The 14531-nt window shown below is 41.6% G+C and overlaps 1 protein-coding gene across 1 annotated transcript; it reads right to left on the bottom strand.

Moving 5' to 3' along the window:
* Window positions 1-2027: 2027 nt before the first annotated feature.
* Window positions 2028-12689, bottom strand: LOC129323408 (photoreceptor outer segment membrane glycoprotein 2-like). The gene is made up of 3 exons (XM_054969941.1): window positions 12109-12689; window positions 7589-7835; window positions 2028-2291 (listed from the first exon to the last, which is right to left on the bottom strand). Exons 1-3 carry the CDS (start codon window positions 12687-12689, stop codon window positions 2028-2030), a joined length of 1092 nt encoding a protein of 363 aa, XP_054825916.1.
* Between the last annotated feature and the right edge of the window lie 1842 nt (window positions 12690-14531).

Here is a 14531-nt window from a genome sequence, read left to right as displayed (position 1 = left end):
CGCCCCAGCCACCTGCCGGCCAATGGCCTTGGCTTTGCTGCATGATGACATCATCACATGGTGACATCATCACGCAGTTCGGGGGCACATGCACAGGAGGGTGGCTGCGGGCACCAGAAACCCTGGTGCTGGCATCTGGCACATGGTCAGCTTGAGCCTCTGCAGCACCAGGCCCACCCTGGTCCTGCTGGTCTGCAGGCTCTTCCTCTGAGCCTTCCAGTCTGAGTCAGAGTGCTAGCCTGAAGAGGTCATGACAGCCTGAGGCTGTGGTGAAGTGGCAGACCCCTGCCTCCTCTCTGTGCTGCAGCTACCCAGCCCTTCTTTACCTGCTTTCAGGCAGGGATTTCACTAGGGGCTCACTGCAGTTTGTTCAGCTGCTGTCAGGGCCTGTTCTACCTGCCCGGAATCTTCTACCAGCCCTGGTAAGTTAGGATGGGGCTCTCTGCCCTGGAAATTTGGTTAGGTCATTTTTACCTTTAATGGTTATACACTAGAAGTTACATTTATGAAAAATTTACGAATAGATCTGAAAACCATCACTTGTCTTTTATTTGTCAGTCAAAGATGAGATATGTTTGATAAAGAACAAAGTGCAATTGGATATATGCAGGTCATCCAATCAAACCATACAATCAAATCTACAGATGATCTGACCAGTATCCTAGCAATCCAACAAGGGGGGGGGGGGGTGAGTGTCCTTTTTTCCATTAATCAAAATGACCCACTAATCACTCTTTATAAAAGCTGTAGTTTGCCTTGAATTGTATTTCTCTGTTATCTAGACCTATACTACATAATGGAAAATTGCTACCTGTTATTTGATTTACCGATAAAATGTACAAAATTCAGTATATTCTAAAACTTGTATTGAAAGATCTAGTGTGTTTGTGCATGTTGGACTAAAATACGACTCCTTTATTTTTATTGGTTTCCTCAGCATAAAGACATAATATAATTTTTGGCTACAACAATATAGTTGTATTGTCGAAGGCTTTCACAGCCGGAGAACGATGACTCAGCTCAACCCCACCCCTCCTGAGTAGATACAAATGACCTACATCTTCTCCACACTGTGACACAGAGATCTCTGTCTTTTGGTGCTACACCTCTGAAGATGCCAGCCACAGCTGCTGGTGAAACGTCAGGAACTACAATGCCAAGACCACGGCAATACAGCCCGGAAAACCCACAAAAACCAACAATATAGTTGTTGTGAATGGAAGTATCCATTTTAAAACAATACACAAATTATCTAGGGTCATTTTCTGAAGCGTCTGCTATATCTTTTCAATGAGTAGACAGGCTGTGCTAGTGTGTAAATTCATTCTGAAGCATCTCAATACATTTTAAGTCGGGATTTGATGTTAACTGGTATTCATAATTGTGATATTTGGTTGAAGGAGTTACATCTTCCAAATGAAGAAAGCCTGTGACTGCTTTAAAGGATTTTCCTTTTATGTTCATGATTAAAAAGCTTTACGGGAATACAACAGATAAAGTAATGTTCATACTTAGAGAAATAAAATCTTTTAAATTATAGAATTCATAGGACAACCTCTTGAAGGCAGGAAATCAAAACAGAGCTTTTGAATTTCATGGGGATAATTTTGATGCAAATATGGACATAGAAAAATCTGAAAATGATTCACAACCTGATCATGTATGGAACAGTTGTCCACTCTGTATTAACAACCTTTTTCTTGCTGTTTGGATTTTATCAATTTTAAGTACAATGTTAGATAAGAAAAAGAGAATACAGTACATTCTATGCCATCATTCTGTATGCATCATGAAAAAGAGAACATGATTACACAAGACTAAAGGTGTAGATGCAGATACCCTGGATAGTAAAATGTTGTTCCACTATATGCTAGAAGTCACCATGTTCGGTCCTGTTGCCAGAATACACTTTATCTATTTCACTCTTGGAATTAACAATTTAATTCTCACCTGTGGGGGAAAAAATGGATAAATGCACTGTAGTCATTGCAGTGCCCAGCCATATTAAAGACTTCAGACACATCCAGTTAAGCTTTTGGAATGGATTTTGTTGGAAGGTTCTCTGGACCATGGCTTGCAGTTTGGACATCCATGTTGGGGTCAGTCGTTCCTGTGACTGTGGATATCTGATTGACTTTGCCAAGGTTTTTAATTATGTTGATATTATATTTGGCAGTTTCTACAAAGCTGTTCTCAAATAACCAGCCATCTGAGTCACATTGTGGATCACCCGTCAGCACAACATTCCTCATTGCAGTTTGAAGGTAACGGACCCCAGTAAGCATAAACAGCTAAAAGAAAAAGAAAATAATTAGCACTGCAAGTAATTAAAGAATTAATTTTCTTGCTGCATACCATAGTGCAGAATTAAGAATACTGTAATGGCCAAAGAGTGCTGGTACTGCTCCAGGCTACATACATTGCAACCAATGTTAACTTAAGCCTAAACTATGCAAAAAAAAATTTTTGTAGAGTTGAGTCTGGATTCTCCCAATTTGAATATCATACCATCAGCCACACATCATGCAGCTGAGAAATTAGTTCCCAAGCATACGGAGCCCTTATTGGGATCTGGACCATGGCATTGGGGTACAGTTAGCTCTTTTTTTCTGGGAAAAGAGGTGGTAGAACTCACTGAGTACCATATGCATGCATGCAAAGCATGTGCGTGCTCCTGGGACCACTTGATGGTGTCACTTTCAAGAAGTGACATCATCATGCAGGCCACTGCCGCCCTGGGAGCACTCACACGCTCCACAGGGGGTCCAAATCAGCATGGAACGTGCCACTGTCACGCGGGAGAGCATTCCACTGCCCAGCAGCAGCTCAATCCAGGCCGTTTCATGCCCAAGTTGGGCAGAATTGCCCCCAAATTGGCCTGGAAAGAACTGCTGCCACGCGAGGGAACCCTTTCCTGCCCGGCAGCAGCCTGATCCTGGCCGTTTCGGGCCCGAATTGGGCTGAAACAAACCCAAAATGGCTGAAAAAATGATTTAAAATACCCAGTCATACGGGGTTTTTTAAGAGGTGCCAGAACACTGTTCCACAGCGTTCCAGCTGAAAAAAAACCCTGGATACAGTTGTCAATCTCCAGGTGGTGGCTGGAGATCTCCCTGAATTACAACTGATCCCCAGGCCACAAAGATCAGTTCCCCTACAGAAAATTGATGTTTTGAAGGGCAGACTCTACAGCATTATACTCTGCTTCACCCCCAATATCTCCAGGAACTTCCCAACCTGGAATAGGGAACTGTCAGTTCCTGCCAGGTAGATCCCTCAGTCCCTCTCCAGTGAACACACATTGGTTCCAATAGAAAAGGCTTTATTCAGGATTTTACAGTTCAGGTCTGTACTCCATCATGGAGCTTGGTAGAAGTGACAATTCAAAACAACAGGTCAATATTATACTTGAGTTTTCCCGCGTTCCAGCAACAGTTATGTTTTGGTGCACAGGGTTACACTGGTTCTGTGAGAACCCATTATATTTATGGCTAAAGAGAGAGTACATAACAATGAATTCCCAGCATCTGGGCAAAGTAGCAAAGGCAAGCATCTGGAATCTCCAAGGTCGTTTCTAGTTCAGAGGTGCATAGTTTTGTAAGATAACATGAGGCCCATCCTGGCTAGAGGAAAGACAGTTACTATATGGAAATGAACATGGCTACTGAGAATACAGCAGGTTAGACATCAGACATTCAATGTACTGTGGCATTAATGACAGAACAAATAAACAAACATGGCATGGATATACAGAGACATGACAGCAATCCTAGCTTGGAGGGAGCACTTCAGCATCCCCCCGCCCCCGCATGCATTTTCCTGACTTAGAAAGTGCTATTTGCTCCACAAGGGAGAAGCATGTGACCATAACAGGGCTAATAGTGCCTCAGGATAATGGCCTGTGGGGCACAATGACCCTAATCTCAATCAAAGCCCCACATACTTGGGAGTTCACAACAGTGTGGTATGTGACTGATAATAGAAAGTTGGGTTGGGGGAACCCTGAACCAACTGTCAAAAAAGTCTTGGGTAGTTTGGCCTTGAAGTATTCTTTTCACTTCCTTCCAATGAGATTGCAATGTGGACCTCCCTGCCCTCTGGTTGCCAACCTCCTGGTGGGGTCTAAGGATCCCCCAACATTACAATTGATCTCCAGAAAGCAGAGATCAATTCTGCTGGAGGAACTGGCGACTCTGGAGGGTGGACTGTATGGCATTGTATCCTGCTGAGTCCTTCCCCTCCCCAAGCCCCCCCCCGATCCATCACCAAATCTCCAGTAATTCTCCTACCCAGAGTTGGCAACTCTACCCTTCCCCCTTTCCTCCCCCCCCAGCTGTATCCCCTTTGTTTTTTTAATCAGAATTTCATCACTGAGCATTCAGTCTGAGAACCTTCTGCTCTTCAACTCCCTACATACATCAGAATTCTTCGTGTCTCCCTTTATATGGACATTGCCTAAACCTATGCACCTCAGGCACCCAGCAGTTCATCTGAGTTCCTTAAATGCTCACAGATGCCTTCCCTAACAGAAAGGTGCTGGCAGTATGAGGGACTGCATACTGAGTCATTTGACTCCAATACAGACTGGAAATTTTAGAAAGAAATTACCTAGCAGCCAAGCTGCTTTTATTACGCTTTCTTTCTTTACTTAGAATCGTCCCTGGCTTGAGGCAGCTTTACAACAAGAATATTGAGGGATTAAACTGCAGGTATTTCTGGATGCCCCACACTCAGAAGATCACCGTTATATTGTTATCATCAGGCATAAGAGACTTTCCTTAGTCGATCTTGTTATTTTCCCTACATTAAAGGAGGACATGAAAAAGCGAGGCCTGTTGTTCGAATATCTTATCTCCCTTTTACACAGAACAATCATTTCCCCCTTTCTGCAATAATCGATGCAAATAACTGTCCCAAAAGAGAGAATGCTTTAATTCAGCAGAAAGGGTAACACTAATTACATTGTGCTGTTCTGAGCAGAAACCTTACATTAAAACATTATATCTAATATGATTAATCCAGCCTTTTCAATTTGTTTACATCATGTGTGTGATCATTGGATGCTTGTTTGTAATGGGTCTCTCTCCCCCCCCCCACTAAAAATATGCTTAAAACTGTTTGTCACTGTGGCGGAATAGGTGCTGGCTCTCAGTCCGGGCAACTGAGCCGCCGTCAATGGCCTGCTAGCCCCGCTATCCGCCTCCCACCGTCCCTGGTGGGCGTGGCTCACACTCTTCGTCGCTGCCACCACTCACTGATTTGTACACCGCCTGACTGAGGGGCAGTGAGACCCCTCTGGCTGAATTTCCTTACTGGAAAGTGAATTACCCGATCTTTGGTTGGGCCCTGGAGAATTGGCAACCCACCAAGGTCTGGCCTGATCCGTTTCTTCCGGGCTCCCTCCCTTCCTGTAGTGTGCCAAGTGGGGGAGGTTACGTAGTCAGAGCACCACAAGGTTCTTTATATTCAAAAAAGTATAATTTAATAACTATATACAGAGCACTATATACAAAGCAGGTAAAGGCACGACACATAGGGGTAGACCGCCCTGTTCAGAACTCATAGGGCAGAAAATCAAACTGAAGAGAACCGCCGTCTGCTTTCCCTACCACACTGTTCCCTACCCTACCTTAAGCAGGGGGGGGGGGTCTAAGGGAAGGTTCCCCCTTTATTTCCTTTCTGCTGCCTCCCAGGCCCTCCACATTTAGGGCCTAGGCAACCAGGTCTCACCCAGCAGCACGAGCCTCTCCTTCTTCAACCAAGAAGGCGACTGACTCTTCTCCTCAGGATGGGCTGGGTATTTCTATTCAGGCTCCACCCCTTATTTTTCCCGCACTTTCTTGGCCCGGGGCAGCTGGGAGTTGTAGTCCAGGAAGAAGGGCATCCCACACCAAGACTCCTGCAGGCCTCTCCCTGGCCCTACAGCCCATCAAACCTCATGGGGAACATCCCCCCCCCCCCGCTTAAAGACAGATTAACAGCAACTGGCACTCATTTCAACCTTGGTAACCATTTTGTTACAGTCACTAAGCCGTTTTTATTTCCAATCATTTAACTTTTGATGTATTGTATAAACTTTCACTCATCTGATGATTCTTGTCTGATGTTTATATTTCTCTACAAGGAATGTGACTAACAGCTAGCAACCCTAAATTTACACATTTGAAAGAATTAATGGATTCAGACATTACCACTTGCAGAGGAACAGAATTTACAAGAAAGAGTTTTCATGCTTCTATAATCTATAACATCCATGATAATGATCAGAATTGGCAGGTTATGTGGAATATGCATGTACCTTTAAACTCCCCAATGAAGGTGGAAGATGCGATGGGTCTCCTCCTTATTCCTCCCCTCGGTCTTTTGGTGTAGTGGTTAAGAGCGACAGGACTCTAATCTGAAGAATCGGGTATAATTCCCCACTCTTCCAGTTGAAGGCAGCTGGGTGACCTTGGGTCAGTCACAGCTCTTTCAGAGCTCTCTCAGTCCCACCCACCTCCCAGGGTGATTGTCATGAGGATAATGATAACACACTTTTTAAACTGCTCTGAATGGGCATTATGTTGTACTGAAGGACAGTGTATAAACTGAGTATTATTATTTTTATTATTAAATCTGCCTTCCTCCCCACGTGCAGTAGTGACCAGGGCACATTTGCCATTCTGCAGGCTAGAATAAGTGGTTGGAGGACAGAGGAAATGACTGGGTAGAGCCAAAGCTATGAAAAGATTGCCATTACTTTGACACCCACTTGGCCAGATAGTTTAAAGGTATGGGCATAGTCTCCTGGTGGCCATCTGGCAACTCTGGTAGGGGAAAGATGCCATGGTGAAACACATTAACTTTCTCTATGTCAGAAGATATGTTGGAACCCCTACTTTGTATATTAATAAGAAACATGAAAACAGAAAGAAAATACTTGCAGCTACACCAGGACAAGGTCACCCAATACAGTAATATGCTGGCATTGCAGCAATGTCACAGGCATTTTTAATCTTAGGCTTGTGCAGGGCTTTTTTTCTGGGAAAGGAGGTGGTGGAACTCAGTGGGTTGCCCTTGGAGAAAAGGGTCACATGGCTGGTGGCCCCGCCCCCTGATCTCCAGACAGAGGGGAGTTTAGATGGCCCTCCGCGCCGCCAAGCAGTGTGGAGGACCATCTAAACTCCCCTCTGTCTGGAGATCAGGGGGCGGGGCCACCAGTCATGTGACCATTTTCAAGAGGTTCCGGAACTCCGTTCCTCCGCGTTCCCCCTGAAAAAAAGCCCTGGGCTTGTGTATTTATACAGTGGTACATACTGCTTGTTGTTCTGTCTCTAATCTCTGCTGAGGTTTCATTTTGCTTTTTTACATTTCATATTAATCTGGAGAAAGCTGTCTGTGCACACCAAGGACACAAGGTATGCATCTGCCAAGATTCTGGGTAACTGCAAACATTCTACATTGTTCGACTGGCTTTCTTACATAAGCAATTGTCTTTTTACAGATCGTACAACTATGAAAAATAAAAAATGTAGACATGCCTACATGCAAAGTTTGCATCTGCAGAGGGTCTGTTCTTTCAATAGACTGAAAACCTTACTATTTTTACCTCAAACAACCAGATGAGGAAAACCATGACAGCAATGGATTTCATGATGTCAGTGTAATACTCCAGTAGGGCTGCCCTGCAGCCTTTCATCCAAATATTGAGGTCTTCTGTCAGAAAATCATAGTTGTAGTGAGCACTGTTGTTTGTGAGTTCGTATTGAATACAAGGCCGAGGGGAGTTTGGATTGCAGCAGCTAAAGGGCACTCCATCCACCAAGAACTTCCCATCAATGTTACTCTTCAGGCGACTGCAACAAAATGGAGGAAGATGAACATTGTAAAAATGGGTAATACGTCTGGGGCCTGAACTTGTTTTGATTTATATATTTAATGTCATTTATAGACCTGCCATTCTCACTTGTATTCAAAGTGGATTACATAGTGTGAGATTAGTACAGTCAATATCAAGGACATTTAAATAAACAATGCCATAGGGTAAATAAATGCAAGTTTACGAAGACATAACATTAGCAAAAATCCAATATAGATTTGAAGAAATGCTGAAACAGAGCATAAGCAATTCTAGGACTGACATTAGACAACATAGAACTACCTAGTAGGATCATACTTAAAGCAACAGGTAGTACATAGGAGCACATACTTAAAGCAATAGATAGTATGTAAGGCAACATAGTGGTGATATCTATGGTCCCTAACTCGTTAGTGAAGCATCTCTTTGATTGACTCTCGTTTCAGGGTGGATAAAGTTCAAGGACACGTTGCTTCTTGCAGTTGAATGTTTTTTGATGGAACGAAAAAGTTTACTTAGTCTAAAAAATTTTTAAAATGTATTTAATAAACTAGCCCAAATGATTTTTCTCAGATATGCATAGTGCATTTGTGTCTTACACCTTTTGAATCCAATTACTTAAATTAAAAGGACAATTACTAGAAATGAATCAGAGCACATCACATACTTTGTGCATACTTGATTCCAAAATAGCACAGGAACTTAAATTACAATATCTGTCAGAAGGGATATGGTTTGTAAAGAAGAGTAACCCAAAAAAAAATTCCTGACACTCCCCTTGTGTTGCTTTAATCAGTTCACTGAAGACACGATTGTGGGCGAAGTGAGACTATGCCAGAAAGCCCCATCCCTGATCTGCACACATTCAGTTTATTGTGAGAACAAACCCCATATGCATACAAATCTGCAACTTCAGACTCTGTATACATGACTTGAAAATGGTCATGCAGAAAAGCCTACACACAAAATTAGTATATGCAAACAGTTGGTTCTTTCAGTAGACTGAGCATATATTAACTGGGTAGGGCTGCCAGGTCTCCCACTAAAAGCCCTTATCTTCTGCTGGCAGCCCCTGCCCCCTGCCACTGCTTAGCAGGACAGCTGGGGGGCGGGGGATGCAGGGAAAATTCATAGAGTTTCAGTAGAATCTTAGAGTGTTGCTCTAATGCAATGATGTCACCCAGGTTTATGATAAAAGTGACATCGTGCACTTGGAACAATGGCAATTTGCATCCCCCCTAAACTCTTGCAGGTTTGGTCCAGTTGGTCCAGGCTTACCACCATGATCCTATTTATGCCATACACACATTCAATCTGCGCACTTTGATTTCTGAAAAGGATTAGACCCAAGCTGACGATGGATAGGAAATAGATCTCTTCCTAGATTCCAGTTTAAGGCAGAAATTGTAAAGCAAACTTTACAAACAGGAACACATATTTTTTATGAGACACAACTCTACTATTGACAATATGATAATTGAACTGAATTAGAATTTCAGTTTACCATCTGAATAAAAGAATGGAACTTTAAATAATATTATGTACATGCTAGGGGTTGCTCTAAAATGCTCCAGATGTTGGAACTATTCATTTGTTGAAGCTCTTCATATGACCCAATAACCTGCTTACTACACCTGCATTTGAGACTGCAAACCACAGCATACAAATGGTTCCTGTCACATGAAGCAATATAAATTGGCCTCCATCTGGTAGCAATAATCTGAAAACCAGCCTTTATCAAGAGAATATGAAGTAGATGGAGACCCTGGGATAGGAAGAAATCCGGTTCAAGAAATAGAGACAGGAGTTTCAAGCCAATATTTCCAAGAAAAGTAAAAACCTCACTGTGTACAGTGAACCACTTGTCATACCCAGACAGCGCAAGTAGGTAATCGCCATATAAAGAAGATATTTCTCCCTAGGAAATTATGCCTGAGAATACTTCCTAAAGCACAGTGATAGGATGTTTCCTTATTGCCTTTTTGTCTTTTTCTGGGAAAGGAGGTGGTGGAACTCAGTGGGTTGTCACTTTCAGTTGTATCCTGTGGATACTGTTGCAGTTTTGAAGAGATGTAGCCTGACACCTGTAGGCTTCACCATTTCCCTTCTTAGCTAATAACATCAGACCAGAGGGAACATCTAGTTGGGTCTGGAAGGTAGTGACTTCCTCATTCCAACAATGTAAGGTTTCTGCTGCCTTGAACAAAGTAACAAAAAAACCTCTGAAAACCTAATGATAGTTGGTCTATCGTCAGTAGCCCCTTTGTATAAGTCAAGGTTCTCAAGAAGGTAGTGGCAACTGAGCTCCCGATATTCTTGAATAAGGAGGCTCATTTCAGTCTTTTATCCTGGGCAACTGGGCGACAGACAGGGAGATTGCAACTCTGTTCTACATTTCTTGGCAGATTTTGATACAATTGAGTGTGCTAGTCTTCTGGACTGTTTTGCAGGGTTGGAAAATAGGAGTGCCATGCTCCAGGGGTTCTGTTCCTACTCAGAACCAAAATACAGATTACATATGATATGTTGGATCACAGATGTGTCCAACCCACCAATTTTCAAGGGTGTTCACAGTTACAGTTACAAACAACCTGCACCTTAAAGGAAACTTGTCACAAGGGAAACAGGAGAAATGAAAGACAGAATAGAGGAAGAAAAAAATAGGGGTGAAAATAAATTAGAATTGTGTACCGCTAAAGTTTCTGTGGACTTCCATATTACAAATAAGCTACAGGGAGTCAAACCTGTAAGGGAGCTTGCTAAAGTAATAACTTTTCATGTGCTTTAGCTGCATCCCAGAACACAGCATTGGTTTTTTTTAGAGGATATAGAGGATACTCATTCTGTTTAATGAAAGTAATACTTGGCACTTACTCTGCTCCTTAAAATACTTCACCTGTATTATCTCATTAATGCTTGCAGCAACTCTTAATAAAGATAAGTGTAATTTGATTAATTAATTTAAAACATTTTAATGCTATCTTTCCACCCAAACAGGGTCATCAAATAGGGTGTTACTTTAAAAATTTCTATATTTCTATTTCAATTTTTAAAATGTTGGGTCTCTTGTTCATGTGCATCTTTCTTAACCTAATCTTTCTGTAGCCAATGTGCTATATAGACTTTCTGAATATGTTGAATTAGTATAGGTAATGGCTAAGGGTCAATCTAGACGCATGCACTTATTTCTGTGTCTTCATTGATGTGGGAAACATATCAGGGAGCTCTTTTTAAAACAGAAAACTGTGTGTGTAGCTGAGGGAAGTAAAATCCTAAACCCCATTCCTTGTTTGTTTACTGTACTCCATTGCTTAAAGTTTAGCTCTGAGATCTGACAGGAGTGAAAGCTAAAGGAAAGTGATTCAAGCAATGAAATGCCACAAGGTAATGATTGAGAGGGGCAAGACCAAGCTTCTCTATCCCCCTTCATTTTATTTTTTGTTTAAAAAGCACCCCCTGCAACAGGTAGACACATACATAAATGCATGGGAACCCCTCTGTGGCTTGAGAACATAGTTTTGTTGAGGCCATCTGGTGAATTTATGGTAAAGGTGATATTTCAACCAAGGACTTCCTCATTCACAGCTCCCTGCTTAGCCACTGCTGTACTGTAATACTAAAGCCTGTGTGGCACATAAAACACACACAACCCTGCCTACACTTAATCAGAAATAAGTCTTATTTGTTTTAATTGCTTTTATTTCCAAGTAAGTGTATGTGATACTGTAGTTTGTAACTGAAATTCATGATATTTAGAAGACACATAATTCCAGATAGGTATTCAGGTTAGTCTGTAGTAGCAAAATAAAATGGATCTAATTTCACTTTAGATACTACCAACATTTATTCTAGCACAAGCTTTCATGTGTCAGAGCTCATTTCTATCTCATGTATGAAGTGAATCTCTTAATCAATCCACTCTATATGGCCCAAACTAGATGATACATTTATTTTCCCAAATGTCATTGGTCCCAATTCAGATTGAGATTGTGGTGGATGTACATCTAGAATCTGGATGTACAGATTCTGGATGTACATTTCATGTATCTGATGAAGTAAGCTCTGACTAAGTGTAGGCTGAAATACAGATATTAGTCCCATGGAATCATGGCAGACTTTTCCCATGCACTATTCAGTATGTGCTGAAACTTTTACCCTACTGTTACATGGCTTAGTGTATTCTGATTACCTTCTTTGATCCATTTGTTCAAAAGAAACTCATTGCTTGGGAGAACTATTTGTAATTAAAAATGTCCTCCATTAATACTTACTCTAGAACTTCCTTGGAAGTCATATCCAGATAGCGAACTGACACCCACTGAATTTCAAACCAGTCCCTAAAACCATTGTTTCCACAGCACTGGAATTTAATTTGTAATATGTCTATAGTTTTCTTTAAATAGCACCGTCCAGGTATATCTGTATCTTTGTAGAACTTAATAGCATCTCTCAGTCCCAGATTCAGAGATTCCTCCAGCTCATTCTTCATGGTATAACACAAAACAGCCCCACCCAAGATGTAGAAGGTGAAACAGAATGTGCATACAATGTATGGAAGTATAACCAGCTTCCATCGATTAAATTTGTCAGTGTCTGTGCCATCGTAACAGATTTTTCCTCCAAGGAAGTTGATGATACATGCTATGACCCCTACAGAGATAAGCATGTTGGGGGCAGAGGTAATGTCTCCTTTGGCCATCAGTTCACTCCGCTTCCGGATTTCTATCTTCAGGAAGAGTCCCAGGCTGAAAAGAATCACACCAGACACCACTGACATCCAGTTGAAGATCCACAGGATTTGAGCCAATTTGTCTCTCTTTGTTTTGGTGAATTTGACTTTAAGGACAGCCATGGTCATGACAGCTTTAGGAGGAGAAGTGTTCTGAAAAATCTCCTTATTAACTTATCAGAGGGCACCAAGGATAGCAAAGGCATGAAGTAAAAACCTATGAAACAGAAGGAAAGAGGGAGAGATTACTGTCTTTCTCCTGTATATTTATCAGTTTTAGTTTAGCAATGCAGAAAGAGTAGGATAATGAATTCAGCAAACAGATAATATATAGAATAGAGTGATCTAGTGTACAGTCATGTTCCCCTTATAAAAGCACCTTTCTGAACTATTCAGGAATAGTATGCACTATTACCTTTATAGAAATGCTTTCCTAAACAATGCTGCTTATTTATTTGTTTGGGTTTTCTTTGTTTTTTTCTTTGTTTTTTGTTTGTGTATTTGTTTATAGTCCACTCTTCTCATTGAGATTCAAGGAAGATTGCAGTGTGAGTTAGTACAATCAATTTCAAGGACATTTAAATTAAAAATGAAATAGGGTCTATAAATGCAAATTTGCAAAGATTTGAAACCAGCAGAAATCCAATACAGAGCTGAAGAAATGCTGAAACAGAGCACAGCAGTAAATCTGCTGGGATTGGGTCCCACCAGCAGAGTTCGCTTCTTGCTAGGGTAGCCCCTCACCAAAGGCTTGGGATGGAATAAAGCCTGCCTGCTCTTTCCCTATTGCTGGTCTAAGTATCTGGCTGAAAGTGATGTACACAGCACAGAAAAGTTCTTAACCAAAACTAGTACTTTTATTTTAAAAAGAATAAGAGAGAATACAAGCAGTTGGGCAAGGCACCAGACCTGGGCCCCAACCCACTGAACACTAGAGCGCTAGAGAGACAGATACAGAATACAAGTTAGCATGCAAGACACAGCAATATTATAAGACAACTACAAAAACCTTTTTCCCCATTCCAGAGCTCTGGGACCCCCCCCCCCCCCCCGTTGCACAGCCGAGAGACTTAGCTAGTCTCTGCGTCTTGGCATTGCAAGTGAAGGGTACCGAGTGCCTGGTTCGTCCCTCTCTTATAGGGAGATATCAAAGGCTTGCTCCATTAACATCCTAATCAATTACATTGTCTTTGTTCTTGAAAGACAGTTCTGTTGAGGGTCTTTCATGTAAACACAAGTCTACACATTCTTTACCTCTAAGATAGACTGCATCTTAGAGTGGGGCACTAATGGGGCACTAATCTGAGTGGGGCACTAATCTGTCTAGAAGAGTGGTATATAAGCGCAGTTATTATTTGACAGGGGAATTTTGTAATAGTACTCTGCTGCCAGTCCATACTACCCTACTACCACTTACCCACATATATTTCAAATCACCAAACACAGTGATTACAGAAGAAAATGGGTTTATTGTTTATAGAATAATCCCATGATACACCATTTCAGGCAGAAATGTGTAAAGTCGAGTCGCATCAGAGAATCTTATATACCCTTAATGCTAATTGTTTACAGGATAATTGCTAATTGTTTACAGATTAAAAGATCAAAGGTTAGTGTAAACACCTTGTCAGAATGACGCAAAATGATGCATCTCCCCAGAATACAGGGCATATGACAAACTTGAGTGACAAATGAAATATACAAACATTTGAGAAGTTGGAGCCATATATCTGATATTCTCTGGGAAAGGAATGCATTCAAGGTTAAAGTCTTACTTATCTTAATTATAATAACCAAAGCAAGAAAATGTTTATACTTTGCTCAGTGACCCTTCTCACCTACTAGAGACCTATATGACAAGTAGATTTCAGAGGAAGAATTTTGACACTGGAGAAAGGCCATTTTATGTGCCTGTGTGCTGTTAGCTTGGATGAATGCTCACATCAAGATTTTATGGAAAGGAGT

The sequence above is a fragment of the Eublepharis macularius genome, chromosome 2 (genome assembly GCF_028583425.1).
Source record: "Eublepharis macularius isolate TG4126 chromosome 2, MPM_Emac_v1.0, whole genome shotgun sequence".
Classification (NCBI taxonomy): Eukaryota; Metazoa; Chordata; class Lepidosauria; order Squamata; family Eublepharidae; genus Eublepharis; species Eublepharis macularius.
This window is presented reverse-complemented; position numbering and strand designations above follow the sequence as displayed.

Excerpts from the sequence above, each read along its gene's own strand:
- LOC129323408 (XM_054969941.1), bottom strand. The coding sequence starts at position 12,689 with ATGGCTGTCCTTAAAGTCAAATTCACCAAAACAAAGAGAGACAAATTG. Across the intron at positions 7,836-12,108 it reads ACTTCCAAGGAAGTTCTAGA|TCGCCTGAAGAGTAACATTG; the intron begins GTAAGTATTAAT and ends ATTTTGTTGCAG. Across the intron at positions 2,292-7,588 it reads TCCTCATCTGGTTGTTTGAG|CTGTTTATGCTTACTGGGGT; the intron begins GTAAAAATAGTA and ends TTTTTCTTTTAG.